Below are 21,628 nucleotides of genomic sequence, written 5' to 3'. Positions count from 1 at the left end.
AATCTGCTTCTCTGAAAATGTTATCCTTGGACCTCACGTCTCTCTTTTGCAGCCGCACAAGGTAAGTCTATTTATTTCCTTTGGTTTCTGAAGGAAGTTTTTGGTAGTATCTTGGTCTTTTCAGTTATTCATTCAAAAACCTTTGACAGAGTTTCTATCTGTATGTCAGAGAGAGGGGGGGAGACTGCCTAGAAATGGTCCCTTGCCTTCAAGCAGCTGGCAGTTTCACGTGGGAGAACCAGACACATGAACTGGATCATTCCTTGATAATCTGACCCGAGCCCCAGGACAGCAACGCACAGATCACTGTGGGAGGCCAGGGGAGGAGCTGCCGACTATGGGGCTGTGCAGAGGAGGTGAGCCCTGAGCTGGCCCGGGGTGATAAGCATGAGCTGACCAGCAGGAGAAGAAGAGGCCCTGTGATACCCACACAAGGAGGATGTGGTCTGGGCTGATGGGTGACTCTCAGGAAACATGAACCCAAACCGGAGAGGCGAGGGGCACACCCAGAGTCATGCAGCTAGAAGCATTTTCGCATTATGGAACTAGTTAAACCAAGATTAGAATTTTGGCTCTGCCACTTACATGCTCTGGCTGTGTCCCTCTGGACAAATTACTTAATTTCTCAAAACCTCAATACTTCCAACTAGAAAGAGAGAGATAGTACCTACCTCACAGGTCACAATGTCTACCATGAAGTTTAATGAGATAATGCATGTAAAACATCTACTAGAGACCTCACATACGGTGACAGAGATGTGGGGGGTATCTGAAAGATTAAACAACCTGCACAGCACAGACATAGAGCCCTCGGGAAGGACTCATCTGGCAACCCGTCCCAGGAGAACACCAGCTCTGGACAGCATTGCTGGAAAGCCATCACTGGTGTGACAACAGCCATAGTAACAGCAGCAGCTATGAGATGCGAGTCCCACCTGGAGGGCCTCCCCCATCATCCCCACCTCAGTCTGAGCCAACCTTTTCATTCTGAATCCTTTGCACATCGATAGGCTCAATTTACTCACTACAAAAGTGCTTCTGTCCCCAGGACTCACCTGGAAGGTTAAGTCTAAATTGTAGCATCTTTTTAGGGAAATGCTACATCTGTGGAAACAAAACATCCATGATGTTTCATCCCCCCAAAGAAGCAAGTTTTCTTGGCAATCAAGTTGGTTACTCACTGAATCCTTCTCAACTGCTCTGTGAAGCTGAGATGCTCTAAACCTACTTCGCAGAGAATATTAAACATCATTCATTGACTGGCCAAGCACCTTCCAGCTTTTTCCACACTCTGAATTTCCCCATCTTAAACATATTTGAATAGAATTCCCTGTTCCTTTTATAACAGCTGTCCACATACTAGCAACCAACACTTAACTTCCGAAGAGAGCATTTTTATCAGGTATTTCCCCAGAAGGCCAGGGGTTTCAAAAACTGAGGGAGTCAGAAATAGAAGGGGGCTCCCTCACCTCCCACACTGTTTGCATGGAGCTCCAACATTCCAAAGGGGAATCCGGAGTTTGTTTCAACAGAGCTTTTCAAACTGGGTCCCAGAGAGTGCTAGTTTGGTTTAAAAAAGGTGGCGTAATGGTAAAGAATCTGCCTGCCAATGCAGGAAACACAGAGACACAGGTTGGATCTCTGGGTTGGGAAGATGCCCTGGAGTAGGAAACAGCACCCAATTCCAGTATTGTTGCCTGGAAAATTCCATGGACAGAGGAGCCTGGTGAGCTATAGTCCATGGGGTCACAAAGAGTCAGACATGACTGAGTGACTGTGCACGCACATGCACACACTGCTGCTGCTGCTGCTGAGTCGCTTCAGTCGTGTCCGACTCTGTGCGACCCCCGAGATGGCAGCCCACCAGGCTCCCCCATCCCTGGGATTCTCCAGGCAAGAACACTGGAGGGGGTTGCCATTTCCTTCTCCAATGCATGATTGGGGAGGGAGAATTCTGTGGTCTAAAAGCCTTCAGAAAGAAGTCAACAAGCTTATTTACTATAGAGTCTCTCAGAGTCTTCCACGTCCTGAGGCCCACCAGGAATCTGGAAGGGGAGGTGAGGAGCAGGCAGTCTCTCACCTCAACTCATTTTCTCTCTCCTCACCTCCCCTCCTCTGACCAGACATCTCAAAGTGCTGGGGTTTCAGAAAACACTTCTCTGCAGGAAGAAGAAATCCTAGTTCCAGGAAACCTCTAGTTTCCTAGAACTACCCAGGCTGTTTGGAGGATACCCACCTATCCTCAGAGGAAGGATTTAAGCCCCCGTGTGCTGCCTGCCATGCTCCTGCTCAGGAAGGGCTCCCAGCTCCAGGCCTCAAAATGGACAAGGCCAGTGGGTCCTTGGGCACTGGATTATGGATTTTACCCCGGGGGAGCTGAGGGATGCGGAAGGCTGGCATAGCTTGACAGTGAATTGTAAACAGTTTATCACCTAGAAAATCAGCATCTTGGGCAAATCTTCAACGTAAATGGCCATTGGAATCCCCTGAAGGACTTGTTAAAATACAGACTGCTGGGCCCCACCCCCAGAGTTTCTCATTCAGCACATTTGAGGGGAGGCTAAGGGCTTTGCATTTCTGACAAGTCCCCAGAGGATAGGGATGCCAAAGCTGCTGGTTAGGACCACACTTGGTAAACTAGAGTGCAGGCCCTGATTCCTTAGTCAGAGAGACCTTGTAAAGTCCACGCTGTCCTCTCAGCAACTCTGTGCCTGTGCGAGCTACCAGACTGTGTGGCCCTTCACCCAAGAGCCTCCCCAAGCTCCTAACGCTGCCAGAAGACAAATGTCCCCTTCCTTGACTCCCACCACCCCCAGCCCTGAGCCACTCTAATTACCATCTGACCTTCATTCATTCATTCAATAAACATCCAGTAAGGGCTGGTGCCAGGTGCTAGAGACCCCAAGTCAACAGCCACCCCATCTGCCATCTTGGAGCTGGCAGCCCAATTGTCAAAAGAGGGGCAGACAAGGAAAACAGATTATCAGGTATCACAGGGTGGCAGCTTTTGCCACATCTCCTGAAGTCCCTTCATCTCAGGTCAGATATGGATTCCTCTCAACTCTACCTCTGAGAGAGTTCCCAGCACCTGTCCACTTTCTTTCTGCTCTGCTGTCACCCAGGGCACCATCATGCCTTCCCGGAGAGCTATACTCCTATCGGCCTACTGGTCTCCTCAGCATCACTCTTGCCCCCTCCAATCCAGGGTGACCTTTTAAAAATGGAAATCAGATCATGCTACTCCCTACTGCGGATGCCTCAGTGGCTATGGCTTCCCTCATCACAGTTCCAGAACCACTGGCCTCTCTTCCTTTCACACTGTCCTCACGGCTGCTTCTTCTCAACCCTCAGCTCACGTTTCTGCTTAAACGCCACTTCCTCCAGCAGCCTTCCCTGACTGTCGTTCTAGCTCAGTGTGGAGGATCCAAGGGGGCTGCAAATCCTCTTATGGTCCTCCAGTGAAAGCAAGCCTTTGTTCTCCCTCCTCTTGAAGCTGAGCTGGAGCTCAGACCACTTTGATCAACAGAATCTGGGCAGGGGATGGAGGTGGGTGTTCAAGGAGACTGCAGCTCTCCCACTGCCCCCTCAGGACCCTGAGCTCCCATGATTGAAGTGGGACTCTGACCCCATGTGGAGAGGGTAGCAGCCCAGCTGAGCCCAGCATATAGCTGTCTTCACCAAAGTGCCAGGAAAGGTGAAGGGAGCTGTCTTAGACCTGCCAACCTGGACTCCAGCAATCATTCCGTCCTAGCAATCATTTGGTGGCACACTGTCTTTCATTTATTTGCATATGTTTGATGCCACATCTCACTCCTCCACAAGATGGTAAATCCCACCAAGGCAGGAATCAAGTCTGTCTTGTTTGCCATTGTAAGCCAGCACCGGGCATTGGTGGGTACTCAGTAAATACTGGCTGAATAAGCAAATCAACAAGTGCAGAATATCGTGGACACACACAGGAGGGCACCAGGTCAGACTCATGGAAGCTTTGCAGAGGAAGTGACACCTAAACACTAGGCCTGAAGAGCAAGCAGATGGCAGGGTTCAAAGAGCAGGGCCACAGGGACTGGGTGTCTGCCCCAACCACATCACCTATGGACAGTGCCCAAGCTGTGTACTCATAAGAGAGAAAGAAGAGGGGTCGTTCATGCTTGTGTCTTCAGCAAGAAGCATGCTCCAGGAAAACAAAAGATGCTTGATATACACCCATGTGACTTCTTGGAGAGAGAAGCCTGAGCTGAAAGTCAGGAGCCCTGGGTTTTCTCACTCAGAAGCTCACGGTTTATCTTTGTAACATCCCACTTAGCTTGCCTGGTGCTCAGATGGTTTGAGATAAAACCAATGACTCCCTCACTATACCCTGGGTTATGATGAGGATTATGAGAGTACAGAAGTCAGAGTGCTTTGAAAAAGATATGTTAGAACAGAAATATGTGATGGTGGAAGAAGACACACGTGATGGTATTGTTTTCTGAAAGTTCAACCTGCCGCAGGTGAGCCCTCAGGGCCATAGGCTGAGCTTTTCCTTGAACGGGGTTGCCACATGGAACTCAGCCTGGGTGAGTCTAGCCCAGATTCCTCTTGGGCATTCCCTGGGGAGCTGGAAATTGTTCTACTGCCCAGGTGGAGAGGAAGCAGCTAGGGCCTTAGAAAGACAGAACCCACGGAGCAAAGTAGGAACACTAGACTTGGCGTCAAGAGACATGAGTTCTTGTTATGGACTGAGTGTCTGTATTCCTCTACACATCACATGTTGAACTCTACCCTCAATGTGACGGTGTTAGGAGGTAGGGCCTTTAGCAGATACGAAGGATTAAATTAGGTCATGGGGGAAGAAGGGAGCCCTCATGATGGGATCAGTGCTCTCAAAAGACTCTCTAGAGCTTGCTTCCTCTCTATCCTCCACTCCATGAGGACACAAGGAGGATCGGCATCCACAAGCCACAGGAGGGAGCTCACCATCCCGCCACTGACACCCTGATCTCCAGCTTCTGGCCTCCAAAACCGTGAGAAAACCATTGCTGTTTACAAGCCACCCAGTCCAGAATACTTTGTTATAGGAGCCCAAATGGACTGTGCAGTGGGAATAAAATGACCAGACCTGGGCCTGGGCACTGTCCCCCTCACCCTGAGAGGCTACCTGGCAGATAGGTGGACCTTCTTAATAAAGGGCCTAAAAGATGGCAGGACAAGGCTTCTCTGGACAGCCAGGATGAAGGACTCAGAGCACAGTCCAGACCTTGTGCACTGAGCTCCAAAGAAGAGGCAGCCAGAGGTCAGGCTGGTTGGCCCTGGGGTCAGAGCGCAAATCCAGGCATCCCCTGGAGACTCGCACTTCCAAAAGCCATGGGGGGAACTCTGCGGATACATCAGCCTGGTGCTGAGGGCCCACAGCAGCTGCACTGACCTGGCCACACCCTAATTAGACTTTCATGGTGTGTCCAGCAGCCTGCTGGGCCCGACTGCCAGCTGGGGCTCCCATTCTGTCTGGTGGCCTCAGTTAATGAAGCCATGAGGGGCTGACTGAGCTCATTACCGGCAATGCGAAGGAACAGGGTACCCCTGCACATGCTCCCCCAGTGCCTCGCTCCCCCGTGTCCACACTGAGCACAGGAAAAGGGAGCTGAATCCAAATCAAGAGGAAGGAGAGGGGCAGAAGCTGAGCTCTAGCCCAACCACGCAGCCTGAATGGCTCCCGTGACAGCCCAGCCAGAGATGTGGGTTTCTGTACATGTGTCTGAGTCTGTGGTTTTAGCCAAGTGGTTAGCCAAGTGTTCAGAGTCCATGGCTGCTCTCAGACCACACCCAGGCCTTTCTCATCTCAGGCCAAGGAGGCAGAATGAGAGTGAAGGTTCAAATTTGTCACTTCCCAATAACTGGCCCACAGACATGTTTGTACAAGCCTTTCTGTCATCTCTAAGATGGGATACTGATCCGACTCAAAGCAAGTGCTCAGTTAATGTGCTCAATAAATCACTGTTGTTGTTGTTACTAAAAGACAGTCATGAAAAGGAACCAAAACATGAGCTTCTGAATGGCAGGCGAGTGATTTTTTTCTTCTACTTTTCTGCATTTGTAACAAAAAGTGTTTTACTTTTATCTTAAAATTTTAAAAAGTACATGCTTCCTCCAAAACATCAGAAAAATGAGATTATGTATGAAAGGGCCCAGACAGTGCCTGGGAAGAAGTTATTAACAGAAGTATCCTCCTGCAATGAAAGTTTGAATAGATGTGATTGGGTGGGAAAACATGCATGGTATTTGCAAACATGTAATAAATTTTTGCCCTTTAATAAGGCATTTTTTCTCCCCAAATGTCAAGAGAAGAAGGCACAAAAGTTGAGAGCTCAAAATGCTGAGGCACCAGGTAAGGAGATGTTGAGGGGAGTTTGAAGGAAGAGCGCTCCCTGGCCAGAGTAGAATGCAAAACACAGAGAGAGAAAGGTGGACGCCACTAAACAAAGTGTAGTCTATACACACAACAGAATGTCATTCACTCTCAAAAAGGAAGGACATTCTGACATGTGACAACATGGGTGAGCCTTGAGGACATTATGCAAAGTGGAATAAGCCACAGTCACAAAGGGACAAATACTGTATGCTTCACATATCTGAGGTCCCTAGAGCAGTCAGATTCATAGAGACAGAGAGCAGAAGGGTGAGTTCCAGGATGGGGGTGGGGAAGGGAAATGAGGCATTGTTCACGGAGTGCAGAGTTTCACATTAGTAAGATGAGTTCTGGGGAAGGATGGGGGTGATGATTACACAACAGTGTGGATGGACTTAATGCCACATACTTGTATATTTTAAAATATTTAAGGTGGTAGGTAAACTTTATGTTATGTGTAGTTTACCACAATTTAAACCTATGTAGAGGGAAAAAAAGAGATTGAACCCAGAGGAAAGAGACAGGATGGACCAAGTCTCTGGTCTCACGGGGTTGAGGGCCATTCACTGGAGAGATGACTCACAGAGGATGGAGACCTCCAAGGAGCATGGCCGAGGGGGTAACAGATGGGGGGCGGGGCGCAACCTGGTAAGGTCATGGCTTCTATCTGCACTTGGCTGCTGGCTCCTCACGGTCCTGAGCTAGGGGGCATTTACAGCTTGAGGACTCAGCCAGGGATGTGCCTAAGAGGATCAAGCCTCCCTCCTGCCTCAAAATCCGAGCTTGGGGTGTGAGAAATTAGGACCTGGAGGGTATGTGTATATAAATAAGCAACTAAGCCTGGCACCATCCTTCAGGGGAGGAAGGAAGAGGAATACTTTGAGCATCTATTCCAAAGAGAAGCAATTCTGAGGCCACTGTGCTGAAGGAATGCAGACATGGGCTGGCTGACCCCCAGATAAAAGAGAACTGGGTATAGTCAAGATGTCCTGAAAGGCGATGGGCTGGCACCTGGGCCCAGATGGAGGCAGAGCCTGGTGCTTGGTGGCATAATAACAACAGAACCATTTATTGAGCACTTCCTGTCTGTGACAAGTGCTTCTCTTGGTCCATCGTGTATTCCTTTCAGCATCGTTATGGGTAGCAACTATTTCTACCCTCACTTTACACCAAGGAAGACTGAGGGCTGGAGATGAAAGTCACCTGCAGACCCTGGGCCTTAAAAGCCCACCATCTGCCCCCAGGGAGTCCTGATTTCCTTGCTGCTTCCCCTCCCAGCATTGCCTCCCACCGCCCCAGACCCCTAGCCCCTTCTCACTTGAACTGGTGCTCCCGGGAGCTGCGGATCTTGGAGGAGAAGCGCTCGGCCAGCTTCTCCAGGCTGCGGGAATACTCAAGCTCGATCTCTGCTTTCCGGCGGAAAAACTCCTGGAGGTCCTGGAGCAGCTGCAGCCTCGACTCCGACTGCTGCTCCAAGCACTTGAACTGCTCCACCAGCTGCGTGCGGATCTCTGTGGGCAGAAGCAGGAGCGGGCTGTGAGGTGGTGGTGGGGACAGCAGGGGGACCCGCCTGGCCCACCCACCGCCAGTGGTCCAGGCATTGCGATGCCAGCAGCCCCCTCCACACCACCCGCCACCCAGAGCCTCTCCAGGCACTGGCAGGACAATTGAGCAAACGCCAGGTTTTGCCACAATGTAACCCAATGTTTGCCAAAGTTGAATCACTGCATGTCACCACCACGATTTTTGCCATACCCACACATCACGTGCATTATTATTTCTTCCACATGATCTAGTAAATTCACTCACTTTTCTTACTGAAAACAACTTACCTAAAACATACAGTTTAATGTCATTATGGCAAGGGTAAAACTAGAACCACTTGCCGTTTTGGTACACAGAAACTTGATTCAACAAAAGCAAAAATTTTGTTAAAATTCTCTCCAGAGACTATTGCTTACCAAATGCCCTATGCCTAAACTTCTGAGTCCCCATCAACAAGAGGAAAATGGGAGTGGGAGGGGAGTTAAAGACAGACTTCCTCCAGGTGTAGTCAGGACAGAGCGAGGGCTGAAGGGATGCTATTCACCCTCAGGTTTCAGGGTTATTTAATGGCATGTGTGTTTTCCTCTCTCAGTCACCTTGAGCTTCCATGCATCACCATCTCAGGTACCACCAGAGAATGTAGCCCAGGCTTCAGGAAATCCTGATGGAGCAACCCAGCTCTGTGCACCCAGGGCAAAAGTTCACAAGCAGGGGCTCGAGATAAAAATCACAACCGGATCCCAGTGGTTTCATCACTGCTGCCATCACCACAAAATAACCTCTTCCCTACCATCCCACAGGCTGCCCAGCAGATTAGTCTCTCCACACTGTGCTCACACCAGCTCCCTGCTCAAAACTCCCCAAGGCCCTCCTCTGGCTGAGTATTAAGTCCAACTCCTTAGCACGGAATTCAAGGCCACCCACTATCTGACTCCAAACTTCTCTGTATCTCCCCCCAGTGAACTCGCTATTCCTTCAAATCAGTCCCTGAGATGTCCAATCGTATTGTAGAAACGGGCCTCCTGTCTGAAAAGGTGGCCAGTACCATCTTAGCATCCTTTGGAAAAGGGGTCTTCAGAGCGTGCAGCGCTACTCTGGGGCACTGGAGGCCTTGCCAGGGGGTGCATGGCAGGAACTGTTACAAAGGCATGGGTCTGAGAGCCTACTTCCATTCCCGTTCTTCCTTGGCCTGAGAATGTGCCTCGGCATCTCTCCGTTCCACCTGCCTCTTCACAACCATCCTCTCTATTTGCAGAAGACCATCTTCTCCCTTATTCAGAATCTGATTATGGCACAATTTCTCAGAGTCAAGGTAGAGAACAGTTAAAAACGTTGGTGCTAGCAAATCTTCTTTAATCTAGGGACCATAAACCCTTGCTACACAAAGTGTGGTCCATAGACCAGCAGCATCAGCATCTTCCACAGCCTTATTAGAAACACAGCCCTTGGTCAGTCCTGACTATACCTGGAGAAAGTCTGTCTTTAACTCCCTTTGCACTCCCGTTTTCCTCTTGTTGATGCAGACAGAAGTCTTAGTCTTAGAAACAACAGCCATAGACTTATTAGAAACCTTAGGTCCCAACCCAGACGTTCTGAATCACAATCTGCATTTTAACGAGATCCCTGGATGGTCCTTATGCACCTTAAAGCCATCCCATCCATCTCATTCTGAGAAGCACTTCCCATTCTGTCTTACTTTTTATTTTTATTAAGTATTTATCAAATTATAAAACACTGATATTATTTTGATGAACTGAATGATAAATCAATATGAAATAAAGATACTTAGTGTTTTATGGTCAAAGCAAATTTTTTAATGTCCGTTTCAATTTACATACATATTTTGGACAAAAAGAAAAGAGAAATCAATAAAAAAAGTTCAAGCATGAAAACATATTATGTAAAATTCTGTGAAGGAAGTAGAAGGGAATTATGAGTTCAAGAAGGTAAAGATAGGAACAATATAACTATAAAATTTCTGACTTGCACAGGTAATTTTTGGTGAGTGGTGGTGGATACAAATATTTTGTGGTATTTATCTTCAGTTCAGTTCAGTCGCTCAGTCGTGTCCGACTCTTTGCGACCCCATGAATCGCAGCACGCCAGGCCTCCCTGTCCATCACCAACTCCTAGAGTTTACTCAAACTCATGTCCATCAAGTCGGTGATGCCATCCAGCCATCTCATCCTCTGTTGTCCCCTTCTCCTCCTGCCCCCAGTCACCATGCAATTCCACCCATAGATCATATTCAGAAGAAATCAGTGTTTATGTCTACCCCCAAAATATGGAAAATACTCACAGCTTTATAGCTAAATATTAGAAACAACCCAAAATGTCCATTAAGAGTACATAAGATTTTTTTTCAAAGGGGCAATTTATTTCAAAATGCTTGTCAGTCTTAAAATATTAATGGTAAAGTGAATTTATGCAAGGAATAGATAAGATTTTTTAAATGTGAGATATTCATTCAATGGAATACCAAATGATAAGGGAAAAAAATGATCTACTGCTACCATGCTGATGGAAAGAAGCAAGGAAAAAAATTAGATATGCAAAAAATAACTTATGGTGACTGAGTTCAGAGAAATGATCACCTTTGGGGGTAGTGACTGAGAGACGGTGCAAGGCTGCATTCTGGAATACTGGAAATAGACCATTACACCTGGATCTGGTAAAAATTAACAGCTGCACACTAAGATCTGAGCATTCTACTATACATAAGTGACACATCAATAAAAAGGCAAACTAAAAATTGCTGTTATTTAGTTTGCATTTGATACAGTTAAGAGGGTAGAGTAATTTTATTCTACAAGGTCAATATGTACAATATGGCAGAAATGATATCCTTCGTAACTGTTTAAATTTCTGGTAAACATTTCAGATGTCAAGTTAAAATGTGTGAGGCAAAAGAGATTTTTTCCCCCCCAAAGTTCATGTAGAGGGTAGGCAAGCAAAGAAGTTTTAAAACCAGTGTTTTAGAGGCCAAGCACTGCTCCTCCCAGGAAGTCCTGGTTGGCTCAGCCCTCATGACCCTACTCTGAACTCCCAGGGTACTTGCAATTAGTCTCGGAGAGCCTTGTGCTGTTTTCTTTTAATTCTCTCGTGGACGCAAGTCATATTAGCTCCTCAAAAGAAATTTAAGCTCTGACAGTGGATTCTCCCAGCACAAATATCAATATCTATATAGCAAATCCCTATTTACCTTTACCGAAGTCCTTTTACCCAAGGACATCAAATGTTGTGATTACAGGAATCTCACCCAACACACATACACATACACACACATACACACCACAGACACCCACATACCATGCACACATCACATTCACATGCCATATGACCTCACATTTACACACATCACACACACTTACCACACATGCACATACCAGACACACACTGCATCCTTGTACCACAGAAACTCACACACTGCACAAATACCACACATACCACACAATCACCACAACCACCACACACATTCACACACGCATACCACATACCCACACCACTAACACACCACATCCCAAACACACACCACACACATTCACACACGCCATGCATATACGATCCCCATACCAGACATGGACATTATTAGCAGTACTCACTTTTATAGCTGAAGAAACCAAGACTCTGTGGAAACTAATCAGGAACTTGTCCAAGGTCACATTTTGCTCTATTAACGCTAACAGTCTACACAGGCACTCCTTGATATGGCTTACTTGTTAAACTGGATTGAGATGCCATCACAAGTGCGAGCCCTGCCATATTAATACACAGTTATAAAAATGTTTTCTAAATATTTTAAAAATTACTTTTAGACCATCTACTATTTGGGATTCAAAATAACCTTAATAATAATAATCATGAGTACTTACAGAGCACACCATGTGTTCCATGCCTGATGTTGAATTCTCTGGATATTTATCTCACATAACCTGTATAATATCCCCTCTAAAGTGGGTGCTCAGAAATAAGTAGCCTCTGGTCATAACAGCTGGTGTGTGGCAATTAAGCTAGGAATCAAGCCTAGGTCCTCAGTTGAGAGCAATGACCCTCTAGACACCTCACTAAAATTAGGCCATATTATTTTCTTTCAAGACTTTAATCCATCTGTATTCAATTTCTTGTATCCATTTTGTAACAAGATGGTGGGCTAAAGAGATAGTATTTATCAAAAATGCAGCAGCCACTCCCTTCCTCCATTACAGGGCATTATCAGGAGCCAATGTTCTCCTATTTATGAGGAAAATCTCATAAATCACACTTCGCTGACAGGAGACAATTTGGAAGGAGCAGAGAAACCTCCCTCAGTTCACATAACCAGCTGGAGCCTGGAGCAGCTTGGACAGCTCACAGTCAAGCCTCTCTCACAGGAAACGCCCTGGCAGGAGCCAGACTGCTGCCTGTCTGCCGGTGCTGTGGAACCTGCTGGGATCTGATTACCCATCTCCTTATTTCTAACTCCCTTCCAAGTTGCTCCTCCTCAGCGCCAGCACAGATTTGGCTTTTCTCATCGGAGATTTCAAAGAGAGAGAAAAATAAATAAATAAAACAACTGCTTGCAAGGCATAGACTTCATTCAGAAGACGGTCCCCCCAGGAATGGTTCCAATCTCATCACAGCAGAGTAGCGGAAAAATAAAAGGGGTTGGGCAGGGAGGAGAAGGGGCTTAGAGAGCTGGGAAAGGCCTTGATATCAGAACTTTTAGAGCTGCAGGTGACCGCCCTGACTCCTGGCACAGCCTCCTGGTTTTACAGAGGCGTGAGGCCCAGAGAAGTTCTCCTGAAGCACAGCTCTCCCTGTGTCACTCTCCATGGAGTAATAGGAGAGAACAAATCTGTCTCCATACTGCATCTGTCTCTTTTACTTTAACCTTTGTCTTCTATTGCTTTTGCTACAAGTTAATCACAAGTTTATTAAGTTAATTTAATAATGCCTAAAGCCTGAAATATACAGGATAGCCCATTCTCAAGGCTCTGCCCTAAAAATCCCCTGTGCTCCACCTACTGACCCTTCCCTCCCTCCTTGCCCCAACTCCTAACAACTACTCTTTTTTGTTTGTTTTACTATCACTGTGGTTCGGTCTTTTTCTGAATGTCATGTAGTTGGAATCGTTCATTATGTAGGCTTTTAAAACTGGCTTCTTTTACTTAGTAATATGCACTTAGAGTTCTTCCATGTCTTTTCATGGCTTTTTTTCATGGCTTGATAGCTCATTTCTTTTTATTGCTGAATAATATTCCATTATCTGTAATAATATTCATGGTTTCTTTATACATTCACCTTTTGGAAATTATGAATATTTGGGGCAAGTTTTCGTGTGAACATAAGTCATAAGACTTGCCTTGTGGCTCAGCTGGTAAAGAATCCGCCTGCAATGCAAGAGACCTGGGTTTGATCCCTGGGTTGGGATGATCCCCTGGAGAAGGGAAAGGCTACTGACTCCAGTATTCTGGCCTGGAGAATTCCACAGACTGTATAGTCCATGGGGTCTCAAAGAGTCAGACACGACTGAGTGACTTTCACAAGTCATCCTCACTTCATCTGGATAAATCCCTTTTTGTTAACAAATAAGCAGACGCTCCAATACTTTGGTGTGAAGGGCCAACTCACTGGAAAAGACTGATGCTGGGAAAGGTTGAAGGCAAAAGGAGAAGGGGGCAGCAGAGAATGTGATGGCTAGACAGCATCACTGACTCAATGGACATAAATCTGAGCAAACTCCAAGAGACAGTGAAGGACAGGGAAGCCTGGCGTGCTGCCATCCATGGAGCTGCAGAGTCAGACATGGCTTAGTGACTGAACAACAACAAGACTAAATTTAACAGCAGTTTTAGGTTTATAGAAAAAAGGGAGAATTCTAGTTTTTAAAATTAGGACAAAATTCCAAAATTAGAAAGGGTATAAAGAGAAAATTCTCCCACCCTTGTTCACCAGCCACCTGGTCCCTCTCTAGCAAGGTAACCAAGTTTCCAAATTCATGTTTCTAGAAATAATGGCATATTTGAAAAATATTATCTTCCCTGTTTTTATACATATTATAGCATGACATTCACAGTGTCCTGTACTTTTTTTCTTTTAAAGAATACTTCAGGGCAGGGGGAGTTGGAGACTTCCCAGGTGGCCTGGTGGCTAAGACTCTGTGCTCCTAATGCAGGGAGCACAGGTTCAATCTCTGATTGGGGAACTAAGAGTCTGCATGCATGGAACAGTCAAAAAAAACCAAAAACAAAACACGCATGCACACACACAATACATTGGGAAAATCAGTCCATGTAATTTTATAAAGAATTTTCACATTCCTTTTAAAGCACTATAGAATTCCATATTCTATATTCCAAATGTTAATTTTTTTTATCCAGCCCCCTTTCCTGGACCTTCAGGTTGTTTGCGATCATTTACCACCATAAAAAGTGCTGGAATAAACAGCCATATACAAGCCTCACTTTGCACACATGCAGAGATGTGATCTGTGTGATGAATTCTCCACCTAGCAGTGCCAGATCAAAAGGCAGTGATTGGTCTTGGTATTCTGAGACTGCAAAAGTGCCCTTCCCTGAAATTTCATCAACTTGCACTCCCACCAGAAATTTATGAGAGGGTCACCGGCACAATTAGAAAGCTGACATGCTGGGATTTACTTCAAAATAACCTTGATGGGGGACCAGGGAGTGGTCATACTATGGATTAAAAACAAACAAACCAAAAAAAACATGATTGGCTTTGAGTTGATTGGAGAAGTTTAGTTGTGGTGCAGAACATGGGGAAGAGGCTTCTTATACTATTCTCTCTACTTTTTGTAATGTTTGAAACTTTCCACAATAAAAAGGAGAGCAAAGAAAGTCAGTCAAAGCCAGAAATGTGATACAGATCCTGCAGCGCTGGTTAACAGGTCTGACCAGTTAGAAATTAAGAATGCCAATAACTTGTCCCCAGAGGCCTCTGTCCCTAGCCCGGGGAGGGCTCTCCTGGGCTAGAGGGAGGGGCCAGAGAATGACCATAAGAGCAGGCCCCACTCAATTCTCATCCTTGCACCCTGTCCTGAGAATGTGGTACGTTTTCTGACACTCCCTGGGGCAGCAAGGCCCCACTTTCACAGTCTGTATCCATCCTAAAAATCAAGATCCAGTGAGTGTGTGTCCCTCTGGTCCACAGAGGCAGCTGGTGTTATCTTCCTCAGGATGAAATTTCAGGAGCGAACAAGGAGAATGGTATGTTACACAACTGCACAATCCTGCCTGAGTCTGGCACTGTTCTCATTCCTACTTTATGGATGAACAATTGAGACTCAAGGAGGGGGTGTGAGTACCTAGGGTCACCCAGAAAGTGGCAGAGCCAGGGCTCAAATCCAGAGAACGGGGCAGACAGGAACCAAGATGACTCAGTCTCCAGTTTAAGGTGCTTTTCCCAGGGTTCTCCATGCCTTCCCTTTCACAGATGGTGTACCACTCCATCTCCAGTCTCCACCCCACACTGCATCTGTCATCTCAGTGCCATTCTCATTGGTTCTGGCTGTCACCATGTCCCCCACTGCAAACTGACCTTGACCGCAGGCCCTCCTGTGGTGGAAGGAAACATCAGTTCAAATCCTGGCCCTGCAACATACTTAGCTGGTGGACTTGGGAACTTCCTCATTTCTCAGAGTCTCATTTCCCCCTGTAAAAATGGGGATGTTAATAATATACCTCAGATTGTGGTCGTAAGTGTTGATAAGTGATCAAGGAGAAAGTTTTTCATATAGCGCTTCATATACATTAGCACTGCACCCAGTGGCTACTAGCCACACGTGGCTCTTTAAATTTGATCAAAATAAAAAATTCATTCCTCAGTTGCACTTGCCACATTTCCAGTGCTCAAAAGCATGGCTACTATATTGGACACTACAGACTACTTTCATCACTGCAGATAATTCGACTGGATAGTGCTGTATGAGAGGCTCAATAACGGTTAGCTATGATTCTCATTTATTATTATTGCTTTCTGTGGCCATTTCTCATCTTCTCAGGTGGAATAAAGACCTAAGGCAAGAGTGACATCCATGTTTTATTACTCAGATTTTACGCTCAACCCCTCCAGCTAGAGCAGTGTAATGGGGCCCGCGAGGCCCGCAGAACAGCAAGATGGAGATGCATGCTCACTGCTGCCAGCCCAGCGCACAGCATCCTGAGGGATCCACTGCCAGCCTCCTCCCGCCTAACGAGAGGCAGCGTGGCAGAGATGATGGACACGGCAGAGCCTGCAGCCCAGCTGCTCTCATGAGGTGGAATGTGGTCTCTGCCAGAGGCCACTGTGAGGTCTTGGGCAGACAAGTCATTTTCTCTGAGCTGTTTTCCAGTCTGTAAAAGGCAGGTAACTACAGATATCCCGCAGAGCTGCTGCAAAGATCAAACTAGCAATAACGTGTGGGATGTGCCAGACGCCTAGAAGACCCTCTGCAAACAGCCTCCACTGAGAGGTGGCAGGACACAGCAGGAAGGAAACAGCCTATATGCTTTGGGGAGAGCCAGCCTGGGTTCCAAACCTGGTTTTCTCCACTTTGTATAAGTCTCTTTGGCTATCTGAGTCTCTTTTCTTGTTTATAAAATTGGGAATAACAATACCTTCCTGGTGGGTTTGTCAAAAGGGCGACAGGTGGTGTGCACATGAGGCTCCCTGTGCCTGGTACCCTGTGCCTGGTACCTAGCGTGTAGGCAATAAATGGCAAGAAGGGGGCGTCACTGCCGCTGCAGCCGCGCAGAGTGAGCAGAGCTAGCTGACTCTCAGGCCCAGGCCGCGCCCTCTGTCCACAGGCCCTCAAGGATTGTGCATCGCCCTGCGACAGCCCAGAGAATCATCCTTCCGCCTCTTGGCGCTGGGTTCCCCCCTCCTTCCCCGCCTCCTTGCCAGCCTGGGCCCACGGTTCTTTCCTTCTCTGAGTCCGGCATCGAAAGCTCCACGGCCCCGGCGCGGGCCCTGCACCCTAGCCGGGTCTCCCAGCCTCGTGTACCTAAAAAGGCACCTCGTCGTGGGGCCCCGAAACCCAGAGGGCGCCCGGTCCACGCTCGGCGGGTAGGGGTGGAGCGCACTGGCTGCCAGGCCAGAAGCGGCGCCGCGCCGTTTCCCCGGCAACCACCGCCGGCCGCGCGCGCGGCCCAGCAGAGCCCGCCTCCCCTCTAAGGAAGCAAGCTCCTGTCTGCAGACTCCACCAGGCTCACAGCACCTTCTATTAAATTATCTCTCATATTGCCTAGGACCCCTACCACTGACATCAGTCCGTCCCTGATTAACTTTGACCAGGCCCTTTCGCATCCTTCATCACTTCTGACCACAGAAGTGGGCGGCAGGGAGCGGGTGGCTATCACACCATTTTACAGGAAATTGAGGCCCACGAGAAGGTAAAGGACCTGTGGGAATCACAGGATTCAAACCCCTCTGGCCTGACCCTGCTAGGCGTTGCCAGCGGCTAGCTCTGCTCCCCACCCACACAAGGGATCAGACCCAGAATGGGATTGTTTCTCAAATCTTATCGCTGCCTCAGCCCCGATAAATGGGCCACTGGGTGATGCGGTGCCAAGAGCTGAGTCTAGGATCAGACTTGCTGAGTTCAGAGCCTGGCCTTGAAGCTTGATAGCTGTGTGAACGTCAGCAAATCAGTTAGCCTCTCTGGGCCTTGGCTTTCCCATCTGCAAAATTCTGGAAGGAAAAAACGGCAGAAAATGACTGCTTAGTGCTTCCCACAAATTGTCTCCTTGTTTAAGCAAAGCAGTGAATATTATGCTACAGCCGTAGGAAGAAGTCCCTACTACTGTTATTCCCTTTTGCAAAAAAGGAGACTGAGGCACAGAGAGGTGAAGTGATTTGCCTAATTTCACCTAATCATTAAGCTCTAAATCATGTATCACTTGCCAGAGATGTTTCCTGGGTGCCTGTGTGTATTCTTTGCGACCCCATGGACTGTGGCCAGCCAGGCTCCTCTGTCCATGGAATTCTCCAGGCAAGAATACTGGAGTGGGCTGCCATTTCCTTCTCCAGGCGATCCTCCCAACCCAGGGATCGAACCCAGGTCTCCGAAATTGCATGCAGATTCTTTACCATCTGAGCCACAGTGGACTCCTGGGCACTTACTATATGTACTATTCCAAGTCAGTCAAGCTTTGATACTCTGTCTTTATCCATCTCACAGTTACTCAGGGTAGTGAAGGCCAGGCTTAGAATAGATGATCAAATCACTTTGACTCAAGGCCTCCTTGAAACAAATTATGTATGTTCCCAGCTTACTGGGGGGTGAGAAAACACATATGCTGGAAAGGAGCTGGGTGAAGTGACTGGCATTTCCCTCTCTGCTTCTCATCACCAGACCCTCCCCCAGAAAGAAAGCACAGTACATGGGCTAATGTTTTGGAAAAAAAAAAAAAGAATTATTTAATGATGGTGATGACCATGCTATTTGTCAACCAGGAAAATCTTCCTCTAAGAGGAAATTATCCGGTTCCAAACTAAGGAATTACAATCATGGTTGACAAGATGAGAGATGAGACTGCCACTCCCCACTGTGATCCAAAGCACAGACCCAGCTCTGCAGCATTGTAAGCATCCCTACCTCGATTGTTAAACCAGGTCTCTCAAGCAGAGTTCAAAGCCAAGTGGGTGGGAGAGGGGGTTTCCCTACAGCATCTGGGCCGTGTCCAAATAGCAGCCATTCCTTCTCAAAAAGAAGTCAGACAAGTTGCCTACCCGCTTTCCAGATGTTCAGTGAAAAGCAAAGAATGGTCAGAATAAGGCCATGGCTCCTCCTACCAGAAGCTGTGAGTTAAAATGGGACGTGATCAATTTTCAGCACGAGGTTAATATTCATAGCTTTGCTGCTCAATGGTCCTTGAAAGATCAGCTGCATTCAAATGGGAAAAGATCAGGAATCATTAATTCCTGAATTTCCAGCTGCATCCTCTGACCAAGGGCATTTTCCTTTATGTTTCCAATCCTACCCTGCTCCTAGAATCCAGAAGTCAGAGAACTAGGGACCCCTGGAAACATCTAAGTGCTTCTCAAAGTTCAGAGTCACTCCCACATTTCCCATTCTCTAAAAACCCCTCTATCCTGTATTTTTAAAAATATATTTCTCTACATCACCTCACTTTTTACATGGAATACTTTACAATATTGCCATAAATGGAAAAACCTGAGTCACTCTCCATTAAGGGAAGGTAACTGTAAAAATAAATACAATGACCATAAAATAATGTTATTAAAGTCTACCTAGAGTCTGTAGCTGAGACAAGTGGGTTTTTTTGGTTTGTTTGTTTATTTGTTTTTGTAAAGAGTTTGGTAAGTATTAGAGGAAGTGTTAAAGACACACTAGCACCTAACAGCAATTTTCTCCTTAAGAGGGGTTGATGGAGAATTAAAAAAAATAAGTATCTACTTGTGTGAGTCAATGCTATTTAATTCTGTCTCTGTGAACCACCTAAAATTATCCTATATATACACACCATCAGTGGTGCTCATCCCTCACTTCAGGAAACAATAATTGGTCTAGCCCCCTAATTCACTAAAGGGAAACTGAGGAACAGAGACCCTTACCCCAATGTGGCACCAAAATCTGTGTCTCCCAGCTTTTTGGCCACTGCTCTTTTGATTACAGTTCTTCATATCTAAGTCCTTTCTTCTCTGTTGTGATGACAGGCACTAAGCACAATGTCGGTGTCAACCACCAAGTTGGTTCCTCGCAAATATTTCAAATAAACTAGCTGGTCAAAAGAAATGATGTGTTGTAGAAGCCTGAATAATGAAATCCTCTCTAGGGATTCAGTTCCTAATTCCTGGAACCTGTGACTATCACCTTAAATGGCAGAAAAGGACTATGCGGACACAATTAGGTTAAGAATCTTGAGATGAGCAAATTATCCTGAATCATCCAAGCAGACTCTAAATGGAACCACAAGTGACCTTATAGGAAAGAGAAAGAAAGAGACTGGCACAGACAGAAGAGGAGGAGGTGATGAGGTTGCAGAGGCAGAGACTGGAGTGATGTGGCCACAAGCCAGGGAATGCCTGCAGCCCTGGAAGAGGCAATGAACGGTTCTCCCCCAGCATCTCTGGAAGGAGTAAGTGGGGCCCTCTACACCATCCTAACTTTGGACTGGTGAAACTGACTTCAGACTTCTGGCTTCTATAACTATGAGAGAATTAATGTGTGTTGTTTTAAGTCACCAGATTAGCAGTAATTTGTTACAGCAGCCGTGGGAAACTTATACAGTGTACATTATACCATTTTGAAAGCTCTAAAGAATGACAGAATATGGTCTAAGTAGTGAGTGATATAGAAATTCAGATGACCAGAAGAAGGAGGGACCTTGGGGTGCTGAAGAGTCAGCTGAGACCTCATAAAGGAGAAGAGCTGAGGTGGGATTTATAGGATCCAGAAAGGCAGAGAGAAGTAGCTGGGCATCTGTTATACAAACCCGCAAGCATTTACTGAATACCTACTATGTCTGTGTTAGAGAACAAGAGGAGCTGTGGTAGAAATATGTTTACAACAGAATCCCTGCCTTCAAGGAACTACCAGTGTACGTGAGGATAAGGCATACCTAGGTGAAAAAATAACTTGCAACATAAGATGTAACAATTCCCTTTCTAGGATCAGAGGCATACACCAAAAAAAGTATGTGCAGAAATTTATATCACAACATTATTTATAAAAGTAAAAACTTGTACATAACATAATCCAACAACAGGATATTGGTTAAATATCCTCACACATCCATGCAATAAACTTCTATGCAATTTAAAAATCATGCTGTTTACTGTTTACAGTAGCCAAGATATGGCAACCTAAATGTCCATCAACAGAGGAATGGATAAAGAAGATGTGGTACATAAATACAATGGAATATTACTCAACCATTAAAAAGATGAAATAATGCCATTCGTAGCAACATGGAGAAGGAAATGGCAACCCACTCTAGCGTTCTTGCCTGGAGAATCCCAGGGACGGGGGAGCCTGGTGGGCTGCCGTCTATGGGGTCGCACAGAGTTGGACACGACTGAAGCAACTTAGCAGCAGCAACATGGATGTACCTAGACACTGTCATACTGACTGAAGTAAGTCAGACAGAGAAGGAGAAATATATCCCTTATATGTGGAATCTAAAAGGAAATGATACAAATGAACTTACAAAACAGAAGCTCAGTCTTGGAGAATGAACTTATGGTTGCTAGGGGAAGTATGGTAGAAAGGGACACATAGGGAATTTGGGATGGACCTGTACACACTGCAATATTTAAAACTGATAACCAACAAAGACTTATGGTATAGCACATGGGACTCTGCTCAACGTTATGTGGCAGCCTCAATGGGAGAGGAGTTTGGGGAAGAATGGATACATGTATATGTATGGCCAAGTCCCTTCGCTGTTCACCTGAAACTATCACAACATTGTTAATCAGCTATACCCCATTACAAAATAAAAAAATTTTTAAATAAGTAAATAAGTTGTGCTGTATAATAGTTAATCATATAATGATCTAATAGTTACTATAGTTAATATAGTAGTTAACATGTAAGTTAATTGGAAAATGCCCATAATATATAGTTAAATAACAAAAGTGGGTTACAAAAATAGGAGATACAGTTTAGTCTTCCTAAAATATAACTATAGCTATTTATAAACAGAGAAAAACTAAAGAATATACACCAAAGTGTGAACTGTGGTTATCTCT

At 46.2% G+C, this 21,628-nt stretch overlaps 1 protein-coding gene across 5 annotated transcripts in view; it reads right to left on the bottom strand.

Annotated features, from left to right (window-relative positions):
* The window catches only part of SRGAP3 (SLIT-ROBO Rho GTPase activating protein 3), a 246,679-nt gene that overhangs the window by 118,043 nt on the left and 107,008 nt on the right, over positions 1–21,628 (bottom strand). For all 5 annotated transcript variants that reach the window (XR_009732455.1, XM_061396335.1, XM_061396333.1 and 2 more), the window contains exon 2: positions 7,707–7,899. Coding sequence is in view for 4 of the 5 variants with exons in the window: in XM_061396335.1 (XP_061252319.1) it covers positions 7,707–7,899 (193 nt within the window). In the remaining variant the exon portion in view is untranslated. The remainder of the gene's footprint in view (positions 1–7,706; positions 7,900–21,628) is intronic.

This window comes from Bos javanicus, chromosome 22, assembly GCF_032452875.1.
Source record: "Bos javanicus breed banteng chromosome 22, ARS-OSU_banteng_1.0, whole genome shotgun sequence".
In the NCBI taxonomy this organism is placed as follows: domain Eukaryota; kingdom Metazoa; phylum Chordata; class Mammalia; order Artiodactyla; family Bovidae; genus Bos; species Bos javanicus.
The sequence above is the reverse complement of the archived record's forward strand: the minus strand, read 5'-3'. Positions and strand labels throughout refer to the sequence as shown.